Source organism: Budorcas taxicolor, chromosome 25 (genome assembly GCF_023091745.1).
Source record: "Budorcas taxicolor isolate Tak-1 chromosome 25, Takin1.1, whole genome shotgun sequence".
In the NCBI taxonomy this organism is placed as follows: Eukaryota; Metazoa; Chordata; class Mammalia; order Artiodactyla; family Bovidae; genus Budorcas; species Budorcas taxicolor.
This window is the reverse complement of record NC_068934.1, coordinates 45,860,042-45,881,281: the sequence shown is the minus strand read 5'-3', so window position 1 is coordinate 45,881,281 and position 21,240 is coordinate 45,860,042. Positions and strand designations below refer to the sequence as shown.

At 42.5% G+C, this 21,240-nt stretch overlaps 1 protein-coding gene across 4 annotated transcripts in view; it reads right to left on the bottom strand.

Moving 5' to 3' along the window:
* KDM2A (lysine demethylase 2A) overlaps positions 1-21,240 on the bottom strand; it is a 91,179-nt gene that overhangs the window by 9,408 nt on the left and 60,531 nt on the right. For all 4 annotated transcript variants that reach the window (XM_052661610.1, XM_052661611.1, XM_052661613.1 and 1 more), the window contains 8 exons: positions 20,013-20,166; positions 19,796-19,911; positions 16,214-16,340; positions 13,978-14,372; positions 4,210-4,293; positions 2,837-3,106; positions 2,167-2,298; positions 539-628 (listed from right to left, as the gene is read on the bottom strand). In XM_052661610.1, coding sequence (XP_052517570.1) covers positions 539-628; positions 2,167-2,298; positions 2,837-3,106; positions 4,210-4,293; positions 13,978-14,372; positions 16,214-16,340; positions 19,796-19,911; positions 20,013-20,166 — 1,368 coding nt within the window. The remainder of the gene's footprint in view (positions 1-538; positions 629-2,166; positions 2,299-2,836; positions 3,107-4,209; positions 4,294-13,977; positions 14,373-16,213; positions 16,341-19,795; positions 19,912-20,012; positions 20,167-21,240) is intronic.

The following is a 21,240-nucleotide window of genomic DNA, read 5'->3' as shown; positions in this document are numbered from 1 at the left end:
CCTCTGACATTACTGGCGGCCACTGACCAGCAACCATAGTAGCTTGGGGCCAAGGTCACAGCACTGGTTTCCTCCGGAAAAGGGACTGCCTCTGTAGGACACAACTGGGCACAAGGGCAGGGCTTTTTGCCACAAAGGTGAAGCAAACAAAAATGTGAACCGGCACAACTGGAAACTCTAGTACACGACCATGCACCAGCTGACTCAGGTTGCTGCCTCCCCTCAAGTTTCATTCCTCACAGACCACGCTCACCTCATTTCCCTCCTCAAACAGCTCGGCTGTGGCTCCTCTTTTCCAAGGGCCCCAGGGTGTAAAAGAACACTGGGAATTTGCAGAGTCCCGGGGAACAATACTCAATAATGCAAAAATAGAAAATTCACAACTCAAAAGAAAAATAGCTAAACAAAGGGGAAAAAAGATAACAAACAAAACAAAAAATAATCTCCTGGGTCAGAAAAAACATGCAAAGGCAAACGTTATTTCCAAACTTGACACTTGCTTTCCTCTCACAGTGCGAGACTGGAAACGTTCCCTTACCTGGGCTTTTTCTGAGCTGTCCTCTTGGTAGCACTTTGGACACTCCCAGCAATTTGGCAATTCCTCGTTAAGCAACCCCTCTCCATCCATCTACAGGCAGAGAGTGGTTATTAAAAGTCTGTCTCATTTAAAAAACAGACAAAACCCAATCTGTGTCTTAAGTTTCCTTTATCAAACAGTAACACAGACATATGGTTGGTAAGAGTTACTCACTCCTAAACACACTGGTCTATAGGGGAGGAAAAAAAAAAAAACAAAATCAAGAGCCATTTGGCCTCACTCTAAGCCAGTGGGATACTGGCCACCCTTACTCTGATCAAATTTAGACTCCAAGAGAAGATTCCCAAGAGTCTGAGACAATCTGGAGTCTCTTCCCCTGACACATACATTCTCCTGAGGGTCCCATGCCACTCTACAAGGAACTGAACATACAGGAATGGTGCCAGTGTGATCTTGAGTGTGGGGCATAATGGTTATGACGCAGTTATGGCTTTGGTTTGGAGACTAGTAACCAGGTCTCTATGACTCAACTGTTAGGTGAGGATAAATAACAATATCCACCTTACCTGGTAATGGTGAGGATTGAATGCATTAAATATTATATAAGATGCTCAGAAAAATGTGTGGCACGGAGAAAACACTTTGTACTAACCACTGTCATCATCATGACGATAATACCCTATTTTATCAAATCCAAGATGCATCTTTTTTCACATTTGAATTGTCTGAAACTGGGCTGCTTCTCACAATTAACAGTGTCTTATATAATCATTATCAGCCAGGTGGCAGTCATGACATAGCTGACACCTTCAGAAAGACCAAGAAAGTACCAGCACCAACCAATGTACTTTAGATTTACAGAAAATCTAAGATACACCCAACTTCACAGAGTTGTCTTAAAGATTAAATGAGGAGTCATATACAACTGTGCTTCTCCATTCTGGCTGCACATTAGAATCTCTTGGGGAGCTTTTGAACACACCTGAGCCCAAGGTCCATGACAGAAGAGTTGACTCAATATCTGAGGTTAAGGCTTAAACCTCATTACCTTTTTTTTGGCCGAGCTGTGTTGTGTGGCTTGTGGGATCTTAGTTCCCGACCAGGGATGGAACCCGGGCCTTTAGCAGTGAAAGCCCATAATTCTAGACACTGGATTCCCAGGGAATTCCTATTATTACCTGGGGTAGTGCACTCCCCCAGGTATGCACAGAGCCTGATATAGACTCAACACACACTAAATGTCAGCTGACAGTATTACTCTCACCATCTTTCAGGAACTAATAACCCGCGGATACAATGAAGTATGTAATAGAGACGCTTAAAAAATGTGAGGCACTCCAAAACTACGCTATTCCATGATGGCTGGAGACTCCAGACATACCCACCAAGGCCAGCCTGTAAGCTCCACGAGGGCAGAAACAAGGACTATTCTGTGTACTAGCTTAGCCTCGGGGTCTAGCACAGTGCCCAACCTGAACACAGACACTGAATCAAGAGCAGACGGTGGACCCCTCTGTGACCCTCAGCAGCCTCTCGTGACAGATGTCCCACTCTCCTCTGCTCCACTCAGAGTCTTAACAGACACTCTGTTAGCTGAGACCTCATGGGCCCCTTAGGCCTCTCCTCACCTGGAGGCAGCCAGGATGAACAATCTCGTTGCAGATACAGCATTCCATGAGTTTCTTCTCAAAGTCCTGTGTCTCCTCGTTTTGATCCACCTCTCCACAGAGGGAACATGTGACGGAGTGAGGCAGTCTGGGCTATAAGAGGACAAAGACAGAAACCAAAAAAAGAGCAGGCTTAGATCCTTATCATTCAGCTTCCCTTTAACTGAAGGTGGACAATTTGGTTCCTGCAATTCTCCAGTAAACACTTAAGAGAGCATGGAGATCAGGTGGAAAGGAGAGAGGTTTTGGCAGGAAAATGACTAAGGAAGAAGACAGGAAGAGTCAACTAGCTGAGGAGAGACCAACAGCAAAGAGTTTATTTTCATCTGGCCTGTCCTTGGCCTCCCAGGTCCTTCCTTTCTAATCCACTTAAAGAGGGAACAGACTGCAGTGATCTGTCCTTCAAATACTAGTCTCTCATTAGAAAATTAGGCAAAAATTAAATTAGATTATGTTAAATATTAGATACCTTCCTTCTAAATCCAGAGACAAAAGGGACAAAATGAAAAAAGCCATAAAGACAGCAAAACCTTTTCTTTCCAGCTCTGCGGGTCTATACTATATGTATATTTCGGCCCCACCCCCAGCACCACACCCCTCCCCCATATTCTTTACCCAGCAGATCACTCACTGCCAAGCACTGCCGGAGAACACAGGACTGCTTCATGCGACCAGGCCCCCCAAACTTCTTCATGTCCCTGCAGTAGTGACAAACACCACACTCTCCCTGCACGCAGGCTTTGCATTTTCGACACCGCACTCGTCTCCGTCTGGCTCCAGACACGATGGGAGAGGCAGTGGCTGGGCGCACAGGTGTTAACCGCGGCGCTGGTTTCATAGTGTGAGGCTTTGTGATGGGGATGGTAGGAACCCGCACCTTTGGCCGGGTTGGGAATTTAAGCTGGAAAGAGAAAGCAGTGAGGTCAAACATATAAGGTAGTCCTCCAGTATTTCCTTATCCTGAATATTATTACTCAGAATACACTCCTGAAGAAGACAGGAAACTACTTGAAGGAGCAACAAGTCTTATTCTTTATTATTCTAAATTCAACCCTACAATTCTGGCACATAGCAGACACTCCAATAACAGCTGAGCATGAATAAATTTCTCAGGTATATGTTTATAATTTTAGCAGCTGTATTTTACCGTGCTGGTGATCTTTTTAAGAACAAAGAGTGTGTCTCCCACTTCTTTAATTTCCACTGTGCCTTAAACACTTTTTGGACACAAAACACTCAACAGCCAGGGCCAGAAAGGGCTAAACTGTTTTGCGGCAGCCCCATGTGGCCAAGCAGAAGCCAAGTGGGACAGAAGCACTGAGGAAGGAGGAAGTGGTTCTTCAAAGACATATTTTAGACAAACACCTTTATATTTTGCCTAAATGTTCCTGGGATGTGATAGCTCTGCAAGTTGTAGCTGGAACACCAAAGAAGGGCCTAATTTGCCAGACTCACTCCCAAGATCAGAATTCTATGACTGATCTTGACAAAGGACAGTATGGGATAGAATTATGTAGGACCTGACTGAAGGGACGTGAAAATTCATAAGGGACAATCTATTAACTAATGGGTAGCTGTTTTCATCCCTTCTCAATTCAATACTGGAGTCCAAATCAAGGGGAACCTTGAGAGTGTGGTCTCACTTCAATGAAGAAACGTTCTAGCCTTTTAAATGTATGTCTAATTATTTTAACTAATTTTACATCAGATCTATAAAAAGAATTGAGTCACTGAAGCAGAAGGATAGGAACCGATGCACTCTGGTGAACAAATGCACATGCTGGCATCTGAACTTGGATGCAGGTCTTCTGGTTTGACAGTCTGTTAAGAGAGTCACCTCCAAAGATAGCTTGACTGAAGAGTCAAAACAGAACTGAGTAATGATTTTCTGTCAGTTCACATTAATGCACCAAAACCTGTCTGCCTCTGGTTGTTCTTTTTCTTCCTGGAATGGTAATGGTTAGCCAGCAAACTGTTTCAGCAGCTTGAAGAGTAGTTTCTTACCTTATCCCTTTTCGGCCACTGTACTATAGGGACTCCAGTGAGGGCTAACTTGGGATCACTGTTGGCAAGCTCCTCCAGCAAAACCTAAGGGTGAGATAGGAGAGAAGAGGGGAAGAGAGGACACAGTGAACAGAGAGTCAACCACTCCTAACAGCACCCAGACAGACTTAGCCTCAGTTCCCCTAAGCACCAAGGTGAAGAGCAGGCTGGGAACTTTCGATATTTTCCCTTCATATAGAGACCCACTGAGAAACAAACAGAGGACGGAAGAGAACTCCAACTATCAGGACTTTAAACTTACCTCTGCTTCCAACCCCGCACTTGTGTGCTCACTGTAACCATGCTACCGCTGTCAAGTGTTGTCACACAGTTCTGTACATGACAATAAAACTCTACACCACCTCTTTACTCTTCTATACCAGCTAACAAGTACCACTGTAGTTAAAAGAATGCCTTCATTCTGTCGACGTTATTAGCAAATACTGACTGGCAAAAATAACTTGGCTAATACAAATAGCAGGGTCTTAACATCTTGATTTCAACCCAGGACTCCGTTCTTCGAAGGCTGATTAAAGGAATCTCATTCTCAAATCTCTCTCCCTCACACCCACATGCACACACACGTACCCATATGCACACATGGTCACTTATTTGCCTTTATTCCTATAAAGGGGGCAGAAACAATCTCAGGGGCAATAGTTCTCATGCCTTCAGCCAATCTAGTTTGAGTACCTCAAGGAACAATTCTACAGTAAGAAACTGCCACTCAAGTGAGTCACACTGGTTATTATTTTGAAACAAATCTTTTATGTTTTAGACAGAAATTTCTCAGTCCCAAACCTTCTAGCACAATGAAATCTCTCCTCATCTGACCTCATGAGCCCTAAAGCAATGGCAACTGCAAAACAACAATCCCCCCCCCCCCCGACACACACACAAATCCAGAAGACAAATCACACGATTTCTTTCTGATTGCTTTAGATGTATACAGGATATCAACTGTTTCAAGAAAAAGTAAACTTTGATCCTAGACAGGCCAGCATGCCTGGGCCATTTTAAATAATCATTCTCAGAATCCTGTGGGCTCTATGCCTAGAGACCAGGACTCTTGAAGCATTTCTCTACTAAGTTTTTTCATCCTTAACCTAAGGATCACACTCCAGATCCAGAGCTGGGACTCAGAAAGACCCTTTAACTAGTACCCACGAAGCTCCTCCAGGATGAGTCCCTCTGCCAAGTCCCCCAGATGCCTCTCTCCCTCCCCCAAACTGATTTCCTCTGCAGACGTTTTATTTACTTCGAGTTGCTATGGCATCCTATTCTGGAGCCTCCTGTTAGCACCACACTGCGTGGGGGTGAAGAGGCGGGGTGCGGTGCCACGTGGGACCAGGCTCCGGCCTGCTCCCAATCTCCCTGGGGTGAGAAATTCAGGTCCATTCAAAATGTGTGCTAGGGAGTGCGAGTTCCCCTCCCCCACTTCGCACTGCTGCCGGAGTAGGACTCTGCCCATTTCCTCCGCCCCTAGAGCACTGAACTGTCCACAAACAGGGACTTTCCACTTTCAGCAAAACAGACTGCATAGAAAGATCCGCAATTGTTTAAGAGTAGAACAGGAACCTAACTATCACCAAAAGCAGTCTACCTGCAAGATTTCTGTAGGGGACAGGGAAGGGTAGGTGGATAAATTGTGTCTGTGTTGGGGCGGGGGTGGAGGGTGTGGGGGCAGCTGTTCACACAGGCACGACTCAGTTACTAGGGTCTGTGTGGGTGTGGAGGGAAATGCAGATTTCCTTCCAAGCCCTATTTCACTGGGGCCATACAACCAAGCACGCCCTGCTTTCATCAAAAAAGGCAGACTCCAGCTGAGGCCCTTCAAGAAACCATATAAAGAAACCACCACCCTTCACCAGAGGGGGTTTGGGACAGGGAGCGGGGGTGGAGTGCGGAAAGGCTTACGCCTATCTAGCCTCCTGGCATGAGAGAATGTTCAAGCGCAAGCCCACACCCGACACAGCCCAGGAAGGGGACGAGAACTGCGGGCGCCTGGGCAGAGAAGGGGAAGAGACTCCCAAAGGCAAACGACCCAATTCGAAAGCATATCCCACCGGGACAGGGAACAAGTGCAGTGGCGACGGCAGCACCGATACCTCAGCACTAATCCGGATTCGCCGGCAGGCAGTTCTCCTGCCTCTCCGCCGCCGAGACCGGCCCCTGCAGTTCCACACACCACACACCCCAGACCAGGAGGATTCTGCCGCCCGCCCGCCCGCCCGCCCGCCCGCCTGACCTTGTGTTTCCCGTCCTCTGAAGCTGCCGAGGCTCTTGGATGAAGTTTCCCCAGCGTCTTTGTTTTGCTTTCTGTATTGGAAGTTGTGCTGAAGGAGTTAGGTGTTCTGCCTCTAGGAAAAATCCCAGTTTACTTGAAAAAAATCTGAAATCTCCCAGGGCACCTAAGGCAGGGCAGTCGGGCGATCACCTTTCAGGCTACCCGGAGGGAGCGGCGCGCAGCGCCCTGCGCTCCTTCTTGAGCCCCAGAGCTCAGCCGCGGCTTCCTGTGCCTGCGAACAATGCTGCTGCGTCACCCACATGCAGCTCCCAGAAATGCTTTGCAACGGAAGATGGCAGGAGGGGAGCCGAGCTCGAGTGAGCGAGCCAGCAGAGGGCCCAGCGTCCTGCGGCAGAGTCAGGAGGGGGCGTGCTGGGCAGCACTCCCGGCGCGGCGATTGGAGGACAGCCCGCCGGGAGGGAGCCGCCGCCCCGCCCTCTCCCTCCCACCGCCCCGTCAGCGCCGGGGCAGAACCCAGGGCCGGCCCCCAGGGCTCTCGCCCGCGACTTCGGAAGGCGCCAGCGGAGGGAAGGGAAGGCTTTAACCCGTGCCGAGTCGGGTCCCGCGTTCGAACGTCCTTGCCGCGGCCCACACCCTGGCCCTCAGGGTCATCTCCCCGTCTCGGCCGCGCTCCCCTGGGCTGCACACAGGGCTCCCCCCGCGCCCGGGCAGACAGCGAGTCGCCTGAAGTTCAGCCTCTGCGGCAGAGCCCGGCCCGGAGCCGAGCGCCTCTGGAGTTACCTTCTCTCCCCACCAGCGGCCCGCCTCACCTGCCCCCGCCGCCCCTTCCCTAGCCCGGAATCCAGAATCAGCAAAGAAACAGTTTCCAGAAACACCTTGGGTATGACACATACCCACCAATACTGAGGGACCTGATACCATCCGTCTGTTCATCTCAGCTACTTCCACAACGGCGGCGGCCTCTGCCCCAGCCCGCACCGTGAGAGCCGCCCCGCTGCGGGCGGCGGGCCGGCTCCCTCGTGACCAAGTCAGACCAGCGGAGGTGCACCCTCAGGAGTTTCACTCCCCTGCTTCGGCATCAGGCACCAGGAACCAAGGGCCAGCACCGCCTCCAACTCCACACCTGCCGGTCTCCTGGGGCCTCAGTTATCATCGCGGACTATGCCTCTCACTACCCCATCCTCAGGACACCAGCACCCCCTCACTTTTCCTATTCCTGTCGTTTGACATTGCCTGGATGAAGCAACCAGTCTCCCATTCGGTCACACATCTTGGTGCCACTTCTGACAGCCACTCAAGTGACACATGTCACCTACTCTGTACTCAACCGATCCACAGTCAGGGTTAAACTCAGACTGAAGGAGCACTCTTTACTCAGGCTTCAGCATTCAGTATATTGGGGCCAGATTTATGTAACTTTTAGAGTCTAATAAATGTTAAGTTGGCTTTTTGGGAAATTACAGAAGCGGCTTTGAAATAAACACCTCAGGCCACTGAGAACCTAGCTCTTACCACTGGAAACATGCTTATTTATCTAGCTTATTAACCAGGACAGTTGTTTCCGTGAATTCCCCTGCAGAGTCAATGGCCGAGTCTGCTCTTTGAGGCCTGGGGCTCTCCTGCCAGGGGCAGCACGTTTACTTCTGACATTAGTTTACCAAGGGAAGGAGAGACTTTTGTACTGTTCTGGGGAGCTCTTCCTGGAAATGTGTGAATGGTCATTCTAATCCTAAACTTGTACTTTTATGATTCAAAGACTCTCTGTAATTAGCCTATTATGTTAGAAAAACATTCCTTAACATTGTGAGAGGTCCTCTTGGAAAATGCTTGTTCAGGTCTTAATGCTATCTAGCCTAGAGGGATGATACAAGTATGCACAAATTCTTAAGAGAAACAAGTTACTCCAAAACAAAGCAGAAGTCTGAGTTGTAGCAAGCACAAATTCTAGAGGCCAGCAGGAAAGAACAAAAATCAGACAGGGCACTAGGAAACTCACTTCAAGTAAGTTCCCAAATCACACATTATAAATAAGGCCCAATTTTTTCCTCCTTTTCATTCAGAATAAAAGGTAGGCAACAATGATGAGAATTAGTAAGAACGTAACATTACATAATACAGGACTATAATGAAAACATTTTTAAAGAATTGTATCTATTTTAATCTAACTTTATATGCCTTGTAGGTGAGTTATTCAAAACTTTTTACTCAGTAAGAATGTGAATTATTACAAATATCAGTAAAAACTACAAATGAAGTTTTATTTATACAGGTTCTTTTTTTTCCCCTCCTCATCTGGCTTAATGGATTAAAATCCAATTATACTGGGCTCTCTATCAGCTCTTCTCTTTGTTAGTGTCAGAATCACTCCCAAAGTGTCAGATGAAGGAACATTTCTGATTCGTGTTTCTGTATTTATTCACAACCATAACTCTGCTTCAGTCCCATCATCCTCCTGAGGTGGAGCTTCATATAAATTCTTAGATCATAGTTACAAAATAAAATGCTAGATAAACTCCTAGATAAGAGCATCAGTAGCCAACTGTACCACAAAGGAAGAATTTCGAATTTACAAATTTAGAGCTTTTATCATTTACATAATACTGTAATCATCAGTCTGCATCATCTAACAGGAAAGGGATTTAACCGGTTAACTAAAAAGAAGGGCGCCTCCTTCCCTCAGGACAGAATCTACCACCAGTCCTCAGGGTCAAGTCCAGCACCTGTAAACCTAGAAGTCACTCACTCACTTTCTTAGCCCACTTAAAATGCCTGCTCCTCTCCTGGACCTTAGTAGGCCCCCTGAGGGTTCGGTCCACAGTATGTTTGCATATTTATACCAAACACTAAGACTGGTTCTTGGCAGAGAGCAGGTAGGGATTACTTACAGTAGTGAAATAAGTGAATTTCAAAGATTTGTAATTTTCACAACATCTCCACTGAGGTAGATGTTATTTTATAGAGGAGAAAACAGGCTCTTCTTGATCTAGTATCCTGCCCGACAGTCACATTTTTGCCAAGCGTATCACAATGTCTTAGAGAAAATAGGAAAGTAGAAAAATATTCAAAAACACTGAAATTGTTTCATTAACTGAGTTGGGCAGCCAGATGTATTGATATATTAAGAACCTTTTTATACATATATTAAGAGCTGCTTTATTACCAAAATAAACAGAAAACAATAAAGTCTCATTAAAAATTCAGCCTTCCAGCTGATTCCCACCACCTTGCTATGACCCACGGTCAGTAAGTGGTTAACATGCCCACTCCAGGCCCACTGAAATTTTAGCACATACAAAGATACTTTTTTTAAAACATTAATGGGATTGCACTATACACTATACGTACTTCCAGGTCCTGCCTCTTTACTCAACATCTCTCAAGGACATGGCCTCTCAATTTTAGATCAGGAGTCAAGGTTACGTTATACCCTCTCCCAAATAGGACTTTATATATGCTCATTACTTTCCCCTAACTCTGCCAATAAATCAACCTTTTTTATTGCCCCATATTTCATCTAATCCCCTTGCAACTCTGTATGAGTCTTCAATACTGTAGAACATTTTTAGAAGCTTCAAAGCCCCTTAACCACATCACTAGAACTGCTTCTCCCAGGGAATACGTAATTATGGGTATCTCACCCCACCAATGTTCCTCTAACCTCTTCTCCTAGTTATTTGCGAGAGCCACATAGGCTACAACAAGAGACCATCCCTCCCTCTCACAGGAAGTGTGAACTCTGGGCTTGCTTTAGTCTTTCACTGCAGTGTAGCCTTCTGTGCTACCACAGCACCAAGCTCTCTAGCACTGCAGTCTCCAGCTGGGCATGATTCGGCACCCACCTGATCCAACGCTTTTTTTCTTTTTGGTGGTGTTCAGGTTTTCAAAGTATTCAAGTCTGAAACTATTATCTAAAGCTCAAATTAAATATAACAGGTCAAATACAGGAATAAGCAATCCATTTGATCTTAACTGAAAGTACCTGCAGAGCTGGGCTCTAAATCCTCTGTCTTCTGTCATCAGCTGTATTTTGATATGGTATCGGGTAAACAAGGGAGAACTCAAACCCTGCCAGTCTGTGCAGTCATCCTGCTGGGCTACTCATCCTCTTATGGCCCAGTCTCTATGCCACCTCTGTCTTACTGAGCAAAGGCAGCCATGTTTTCCATGATTCCTGATAAATAGCAAGCTCTCTTAGGACACTTGTCACAGTGTTAACAGCTCTCTTAACTCTTAACTCATTCCCTTTCTTGCTGCCTCCTTTCACTCTGCCTAAAGTATGACACAAATCTTTCTACATTTTCCCCTACCACTCTACCTCTATAAATATCCTTATTTAACTATATTAGTTAAGAGTTGTTGTTGTTCAGTCGCTAAATTGTGTCCAACTTTTTGTGACCCCAGGCACTGCAGCATGCCAGGCTTCCCTGTCCTTCACAATCTCCCTGAGTTTGGTCAAATTAGTTAATAGTTTGTTTATTTCTATCATGAAATTTGACCTGTACAACTGATTAGCGAATTATAATGACTTCCTACAACTGGATTCAATGAAATCAAATCTATCTATAGACATCCCTGAGGATTAAAAAGATATTTCTCTTTTTTATAAATTAAAAATGCAGATCCCCAGGCTAAAAGAACATTAGTGAGAGATAAACTTTTAAAACCTTCCTTCTTAGGGTTCCTAAAGGCAATTATACAAGTTAGTAAGTCACCAAAGTCACAATTTAATGATTTCCACATCCATGGTGGAATATCTAGGAAAAAAGAAACTTCTGGACTTTCCTGGTGGTCCAGTGGTTAAGACTCCAAGCTCTCAATGCAGGGGGCACAGGTTTGATTCCTAGTCCGGTAATTAAGATCTTGCACGCCACAAAGCAGGGCCAAGATAAAATTTTAAAAAAAGAAAGAAGAAACTTTGGGGAAGTTCCTTGGTGGCCTAGTGGTTACGAATTCAGACTTTCTCTGCCATGACCCGGGGTTAGTCCCTGGTTAGGGAACTGAGATCATGCAAGCCGTGTGGCCTGGCCAAGAAGAGAGACAAACTTCTGTAGAAAAAAAAAAGATGCTATACTCAAACTCTCAGGAAAATATATATGTCCCATCACAATGAAAACAAAACATATAGTGTCCTTTGTTCACTCAGGGGTGGGAACTGAGTTTGGGAACTGGCTTGTGAATATGGAAAAGTATGGCTAAGTTTGTTCTGGTGCACTGTTACCAATCATCATTGACAGAGGACCACACCTACCTGGAACTTAGTTAGTTCCTCCCATAAATAAGGCCACAATACCACCTGCCTTGTCTACAACAAGGTGGTATAAAACTAAACTGTAAAACCAACTGCCTAGGTTCTATCACTATGGAGAGGACCAACCTCACTAGGTTACCAATCCTTTCAGTCTCTTAAAGTTTTTATCATTTCAATGATGCATAAATAATAAGATATAGTTAGAACGTCAATTGAAGAAAGAAAAAAGTAAAAAATTAGAAGTCTAGGTCTTAGCCCAGTCTTTGGAGTTCTTTCCTGAGCTATCTGGCAGAACGTAGCGAGAACCTCAGCTGGTTGTTTAGTGGTAGCCAAGAAACACTTGTATAAGGATCAGGAATAAAAAAGTCATACTATGAGATATTTAGCCCATCTTCCTTAAGGTCACATAAAATTATTCCTTATAAATTATTCTGGGGCTTAAAACAATCTATACAAAAGGTTTTAAAAATAACGTTACAAATGGTTAACTAGCTTTCTAATACACATACCCATGCTCACATACTGAAGACAATTCCAAACAGTGATTTAAAGACTTTTTTGTAAAAAAAAGAAAAAAAAAAAAGACTTTTTTGTGTTTGTATTAATGGTTACTTTTTGGGGGGCTACACAGGGTGGCATGTGGGATCTTAGTTCTCTGACCAGGGAATGAACCCATGTCTCCTGCAGTGGAAGCTCACTCTAAACCACTGGACCTCTGGGGTAGTCCCCAGTGGTTTCATATGAGATATATAAGGAAAGATTTACTAGAACTCTCTCCAGTTCGAACAGTTCAAATCAGGATTCCCTAAAAATAAATTCATTTCTTTGAGACCAATATTTGAGGAGTGGGTTGGACTTTGATGATTACTAAGCATCAAAGCTATGGTTTTTCCAGTAGTCATGTATGGGTGTGAGAGTCGGACTATAAAGAAAGCTGAGTGCTGAAGAATTGATGTTTTGAACTGTGGTGTTGGAGAAGATTCTTGAGGGTCCCCTGGACACCAAGGAGACCTAACCAGTCCATCCTAAAGGAAATCAGTCCTGAATATTCACTGGAAGGACTGATGCTGAAGCTGAGACTCTTACTACTTTGGCTACCTGATGTGAAGAACTGACTCATTTGAAAAAGACCCTGATGCTAGAAAAGATTGAAGGTGGAAGGAGTAGGGGATGACAGAGGATGAGACGGTTGGATGGCATCACAACTCAATGGACATGAGTTTGAGTAAGCTCAGGGAGTTGGTGATGGACAGGGAAGCCTGGTGTGCTGCAAGTCCATGGGGTTGCAAAGAGCCAAACACGACTGAGTGCCTGAACTGAACTGAATGCTGGGAGACTTACTGAGAAAGAAGAAAAATATACAAAATGAAGAAACTCGATTTGGCAGTAAGATGAATTACATTTAAAATGACACTTTTCTCAGACGTTGCCCCAATGTATTTAAGTCTTAATGCAGATAAATTTGAACCTCAGTTCAGTTCAGTCGCTCAGCAGTATCCAACTCTTTGCGACCCCACGGACTGCAGCACGCCAGGCCTCCCTGTCGATTGCTAACTCCTGGAGTTTACCCAAACTCATGTCCATTGAGTCGGTGATGCCATCCAACCATCTCATCCTCTGTCATCCCCTTCTCCTTCTACCTTCAATCTTTCCCAGCATCAGGGTCTTTTCAAATCAGTCAGCTCTTCGCATTAGGTGGCCAAAGTACTGGAGTTTTGAGGGAAAGAGTTAGAAGCGGGTGACAGAGGATGAGACGGTTGGATGGCATCACTGACTCAATGGACATGAGCTTGAGCAAACTCCAGGAAACAGTGAAGGACAGGGGAGTCCATGGGGTTGTAACAACAACAAATGTGCTTGGGATAAGACTGCTATAGATTTTACCGGCCAATTTTGTTCTGAAATAGGCCTCTTTATCAGAGTGTAACAAGTTCTAAGTAACATTTCTTAATATAAACATTTTTCTCAGGCTCACCCTTTTTCTAGGGTCAGCCTGTAATCTGCATTTTTAAGATTAGATTTAAATCCTAACTGAACATACAAATGTTCGCATTTTCCTAATAGGGACCTAACCTCATTCTAGGAACTGAAACACTGTACAGCCCAAACACACACACACTCTTCTTTCTGGTTGAACCAAGATCACCCCAAACTCCCGAATTTTCTCTCAGAATCCAGAAACTGACTGTCCTAGCCAGATTAGCAGCCGTTATGCAACACAACGAACCCTTACCTTCACATCAGCAATGAGAGCGTCTTCGTCTTCTATCCCTGTAGGGACGCATTTCTTGTGCAGTGGCAGAGATTCCAATTTATCTACAAGGCAACGAAGGCCTTCAAGCTCAAAATGGGTCAGATGCACCTGTCGGTCCTTTCGGGGGCTACACTGGGAATCCCACACTTGGCCATTCTGGGAACCCCGGCTAGAGTCAGAGGATGAGTCCCCAGACAAAGTTTTCTTCAGACTTGGAAGACTTCGGCAGGTTTTGCCCAGTCCATCATAATCCAGGCTGACCCCATTGGCCACAGGGCTGGTGAGGACAGAACGTCTGCTGCTCAGGCGCCGGGGCTCTCGGTCTACTGCTTCCTCGTCCCCATTTCCAGACTCCAACCCATTTAACTCCAGATCTGCCAGTATGAGGAAAAGTGTGGTATGAACGTGCCACTTGGCCATGCGATCAACAAGAGAACTAGGTAGTACAGGAAGGGCCCTGAGGTTATGAATGACAAAGTCTCCCGGGGTTTAAAAATGGTCTTCCCTATTCCAAGCCATCTGTCTACTGCTGAAAATCAGTTACAGGTAAAAACAGGATCCTGAGTTACTAGGACAACTGAGGCAACAGTCAATTGGGTTTTAAAAAGATTGGGAAGGGTGCAGTCTTTAATAAACAGTCTGCTGAAAATAAGTTACCCACGAAAATAGCTATAAGTGAGTTTCAAGTTCAAACTTAATTTAAGGATTATGATCTCATTATCTTTTAAAAGACTAGTACTAATATGAAGCACACTGGCTTCCCTGGTGGCTCAGTGGTAAAGAATCTGCCTGCCAATGCAGGAGACATGGGTTCGATCCCTGGGTCAGGGAAGATCCCCTGGAGTAGGAAGTGGCAACCCACTCCAGTATTCTTGCCTGGAAAATTCCACTGACAGAGGAGCCTGGTAGGCTACAGTCCATGGGGTTGCAAAAGAGTCAGACACGACTTAGTAACTGAACAACAAAAACACGAAGCACATATATTTAAAGACCACCTTTGTTCAAAATTTTGGCCATAAAATTAAGCTTTGGAATCAAAATCTTAGCAACATGGCTAATAAAATGAATATTTTTTAAAAGAAAGATTTTGATAGTCAAAACAAAAGAAAGTTTTGAAAGTAGAATTTTTAAATGTTAACTAGTCTTTTATTATGAAAGTAACAAATGCTGACTATTAATAATTTAGAAAATACAGGAAGGTGCAAAGAAGTAAGTCATCCTGTATTTCTCTATCCTTGGAGAAACTCAACCGTGTGATGGATTGTCTTTCCATCTTTTTCTATACATATGTGTATAACTACAACTTGACATATTTTTAAACAAAATTAGGATCATGCTATATATACAATTCTGTATCCTGCTTTCACATATTGTTGAGCATGTTTTATTTTCAAATGACAACATCAATTATCCTCAGATGAAATGCTAAGGCAAGAAGAATTTTGCTTACATGACCACAGGATATGGCAGTGTTGGCTCCTCTTTATTTTCAAGGCATGGAATAGCCTAAAAATGTATAACTGAAACTACCTTGACATCCAATAAAATATTTCTCCTGATGTAAGTTAGGGAGACATTAAAACTCAGAAGAATACACATTTTACAATCTTACCAACATGATTTAAGTTGTAACATTCCCATTTATTAACTCTTAGATCATGAGCAAGTTTTTAATTTCCTTGAACCTTGATGTCACCATTTGTAAAATACAGATGATATATACACCTCACAGGCCGTAACAACTTAATGTATACCGACTGTTTACTTTGGTGCCTGAAGAGTAACTCTGATGATGCAATCCTAGTTTTTATTGTGCCAAAGACCATTCTTTACACAATAAAACATGTTAAGACTTTTTTTCTGCCCATACAGAGCTGCTTGCAGGATCTTAGTTCCCCAACCAGGAACTGAACCTGGATCACGGCAGTGAAAGCACAGAGTCCTAACCACTGGACCATCAGGGAATTTCCAACTGATTACTTTCTTGAAGAGCAAAGTACTAACACCAGATGAGATTCAGAATATTTCATTTAGCCCTAATAATTCACATCTGGGTAGGAGGATCAACTGTAGCCATATTAAACTGGTACTTCTAAGTAGATAAGTCAAAAGATAAACCATAAAAACGAAACAACTGGGGAATAGCCTGTGGAATATCCCTGGCCTTATCCTCAGTCCTGTGGAGTAAGAAAGTTCATGTAGGTGGAACACTTACCCATGCTAAGGGACTCTTTCTGAAATTCCTTAGTTAGGTGAGAGCGGTTGGTTATGCAGTACACATAGCGCTCCAACACGTACCAACACATCTCATAATAGAATGGATAACGGAACTTGTTAGGAACCTAACATGGGAACAAAATAATGAGAAAATCAAGCTAATAATTTTTCAGGAGAGTAACAATCAATCACTCCAATAATTAGCCCAGGAAAAACTCTCTCTAGTTAACATGTAACCCTAGGTTGCCATGTGGAGCAAGAATTTAAGTGAATCTCTCAACTTAAAAAATGTTCGTCTTGGGAAATCATCACTAAAGATAACAGGTACTTGGAAAGACCATTTAGAACTATCAAGAAGCTGTCTTGTTGAGTGGCAAAGCATCAAAAAGAAGTTTTGAGACAGAGAGTAAAATGTTAGTAAGGCACAATATACTTACTGTATATATCAACCATTCTTGCCGGTACCTCAATCAGAAGGCCAAGAAACACAGAATATAATGGAAAATGTTTTTGTTATGTCCTTACATACATGAATGTACGATTAGAGATGCATTCCCAACCTATACCTCATCTACAACACCAGACTGAGTATTTTCCTCCCACTAATAGCTCTCAGCTTGCCTGCTTCATAGTTTGTACTCTACCAAGATGGTATGTCCGCAAATCAGTTTACTATTCCATGTGGCCTCATCAGCTGCCATCTTTAGCTTTCTTTCCATTCTTCCCCAAATTAGTATGAAATTATTCCAGGTGAATTATAATAAAAATTATTGCCCTTTAGATTTATCACGGTCAAGGAACCCGCAAATCAGCATGGATCAATCACTGAGCAAGATCAACCATGGAGATTATCTTAAATAGAGGCATACCTCATTTTACTGTGCTTTACTTTACCGAGTTTCACAGATATTGTGGCCTATTTTTTTTTTTAAACAAATTGAAGATTTGTAGCAACCCTGCATTTGTCAGATGATGACTAACACTGTTTAGCAATAAAGTGTTTTCTTTTCCTGTTTTAACTCTTGTCTTTTGTTTTTTTAATTAATCATTTTTTAATTGAAGGATAACTGCTTTATAGAATTCTGTTGCAAGTATTTTAAAATTAAAGTACATACTTTTTTTTAAAGATACAATGCTACTGTACATTAACAGACAAGTAATGTAAAAATAACTAACAGACTATGTATAATGTGAATATAACTTTTATATGCACTGGAAAAATAAAAATACTCCTGTGATCCAGTTTATGGCAATATTCACTTTACTACAGCAGTACTGAACCAAATGTGCCAGATCTCTGAGGTATGCTTGTATATTCTGCCTGTCTTCTTTCAAAAGGATAAGGAAAACAATACTTTTAGGATTGATCTGAATATGTAACTCCTGAGAATGTTTCCACCTACTTTTCAAAGCTCTATGTTAGGCAATCTTTCCAAATCGAGGAGACTCAGATGGACACCCCTTTTCAAAACCCTTCACTAGGTCACAGGGCATCACTGGGGAATAAGATCACTTTCCTCACTGCAAGGCAGGAGAGATATGTACTTTTCATTAGCTTTCCAATGCAAAGGCTCTAGGTTCTGAATCTTAGTCTCTGGTGCCACTACAGCTTCAACAACTAGAAGAGGGTTCTTCCTCCCTTGTTCGAAAATAAAATTAATTTACTTCTGGTACAGCAGGAGGGAACACAAGAATTAATAGATACTTGATCCCCCCCCAATTAAACATAATACACTGCGCTTCTCTGTTTGCCTTTTAAGTTTTAGAAAATAAAATAAAGTAAAATAAAATATAAAATGGGCATTACACTTTTAATTTTTCACTTGGAACTCAAGAGACTGAGCTAATAATAGTCAGGACATCATACACCCCAACTACCCCATTATATTTTACCTATGCTGCCAGACACCACAAAGCACATCAATTTCTAAGGCTGGGTTAGAATTTTCGGAAAAAAAAGTTTTTAATATTCATTATAAAATTATTGAACCTTTAAGCACTATCAATAGACTTACCAATACTCAATTCAAATAGTGTATTTCTACACCGGCATGGCAAAAGTAACTAACACACTGCATTAAATTTATAACATATCTTATATTTCTTTACTAAAGCATTCTCTACACATTCTCTTTTACGTTAAACTTTGTTAAGTTTAAAGAAGTTGGTAACATAATAAATGTATGTCAGGTTGGTACCGGCAATGTAAAAGCTTGGGTGTAGAAAGCAAAAAAGAAAAAAAAGCCTCTGTGGACATGTGTAGAGGACCCAGTGCAATTTCACGGAAACACAGAGAATTCCTTATTTGGAAGGAAAGAATTAAGTCATATTTAAGAAAAATGAAACAGTATGTCAGTTAGATACTGAAATTTGACATTTTCTGATAAACAAAGTCTAGGAAAATTAGATAGACAAACCAAGATTAGTTATTACCAGTTTAACAGTCTGCAGGAGACTTTTTCATGCAGAGTTAAAATTACTTACAGTATTGAATATATATCCTCCCTTTCTTCCCTCAAACTGAGCAAACAATTAAGCAATGGGCATAATGGCAATTTTTGGCCAAAAAAGGGAATGCTTTTAAAAAATATTTTCGATTGAATCTTACAACAAGGTAGATGGTATTATTGCAAAATGATTTTGAGTTAAATAAGAGTATTTTACTATGAAATTATGTGATTTTTCTCTTTTAAAACATTTTAACTATTTTTACTGTTACTTTAACTTCAAACTTAGTAAACTACTATTATATCTTTTGTAGTTTCACTACTTTTAACAAACAAGCTATAAAATTCTATAAAATTCACTTCGATAAAATTTATTTTAAAAGCACTGTATCCTCTCTTAATTCTAACAGGGCAATCTCTATAACTCCGACAGCAACAATCTTGTCTCTTATGTATAATATTTATATAATAGGTAGCTCTAACCAAAATACATGTTTCAAAATAGGCACCAAAATGATTAATTATTTTTTGATTTTTAATCCTGAAAAGTTTTAACACACCAAAAAGTTTATAGAGCAGTACCACTAAGACTTTCATAGCTTTCCCAAGATTCATCAATCATTAACATATCATACTTTTAAATGGTGGGGGGTAAGGCAGAATTTAACTAAAAGAGAATTTTGTGACATAAGAAAATTATATGAAATCAAATTTCAGTGTCCATAAATACAATTGTATTATATTTGAGCCATCCTCACTTGTTTAAGTGCTTCATTCCAGAAGGCAGAGTAAGTGCTTGTGACAGATACTGTATGGCCCACAACGCCTAAAATATTTACTGTCTGGTTCTTTACAAAAAAGTTTGTCAACTCTTGCCTTAAGGTATCTACTGCATGAAACTTTTCCCCTATATATCCCGGATGACTTATCAGCTATGTAACACCCTGTGGAAAACTGACAAAATAAGACACACAAATCATTTTCTACAAAGTTTAATTCTCTCATGGAACCCCAGTTGAGAAAGGCAGTGTACACATTATATGTTAAAGTACAACAGCTTGAGTGTTACACAGTAAGCAGAGTAAAAACAGATATATGAAACCTCTTCACATTTAATTCTTACAGTTACTTACCCGTGTTCGATCTTCAATGTTGTATATTTTTAACTGCATGGGGATATTGAAGCTATGCAAAAAATTGCCTCCAAACACCAATGTGTCTGTAGGAGTATACACAGCGTGAATCCAGCCTAGGAGAAAGGGAACGGAGGGCAGAAGTTGTAAGCACTCGCTGTAGTGTGGCTCTCTCAGAGGCTAGAACAGACAACTCACTTTTTTCCATCTTGCTTACCTGAGGGAATGACGAAGGTATAGCCCTGCTTTAGCTCAATGCGTTGGCAATCTGATACCCGGTCACCCAGAAAGATGTCTCCCTGTTTCCCTGACAGCAGCCAATTCTCGTACAGCTCCAGGTTGTGGGCTGTAGGGGGGATGAGCCAGAAGACCTGTGAGTTAAAAAACTCCAGTCTGTTAACAGCCATTGACATGACCCAGTCGTCTCCCTCAACTGATAAAACAGGTACAAATTTAAGACCAACAGGTACAAGAGAAGCAAGCAATCCTCCCAGCCTACAGAACTTGACCATTTGGGAAATTCTAGAGGCCTCAGGGAAGTAGACCTTTTCTGTCCTCCACTTGATCAAACAGCATTAGGACTTCCCTGAGGTTTGATTGTAGAACCCGGAACCTATACAGGATTCAGGGTGAAGGAGGGCATTAAGCTTGCCACCTAGGCAGTCCCTTCCTTGCCCCTAGCTGGCTGGCCTCAGTTAGTTAGGTATACAGTAACTTCAAAAGAAAGGCCTGGGTTGCTCGATTCCAAGGTAGTAACCAAGATCAAAAGGACAAAACTCAAGACACCATTTAAATAGATTTAAAGTAAACAAAGTGACTCTGGATTTGGCGATATAGCTGTTCTAATTCAGCCCTCACTTAAAAGCATCATCTGTTTTCATTCCAGTTGTACTTTTCTCTCATAAATGCTTTCATTTCTTACAAGAAAAAAAGGGTAACAGTAAGAGTGTAATACTATAAACCTCTGATATTAATTCTACATTTCCATTCTCCAACAGCACTCAGAAGCACTCTCAGAAGCTGGCATATAAGGCTTTGTGAATGAGGATAATCTTTCGAAATCTATTTATATCCCCATACAGGACTTAAAGGCTTCCTCTGGCTGCATTTCAGACCAATGCCTCTATACAGGGAAAAGTGGTCTGGATCCCAATCGACTGATTTCATTGTCAATCTAGCCGCACTTTGTGTTCCCTTCTACTATTGACTATACTTCCATGTAGAGAAGTTATCTTTTCCTCTTAAAACCACTTCCTTGCCTTCATTTGGAGAATTCTGCTTTGGGAATCTAGAAACAGGACTGTTAAAAGTTTTAAGTACTGGTGACAATATTGGCAAAAGGAAAATGGACTAGATGGACACCAATTTCTACTGGATTCTAACCAAGAAAGTCAACTTAATCTATGATTCTCTCCAGATAGGTGTATGTGTATCTCCTAACAGAC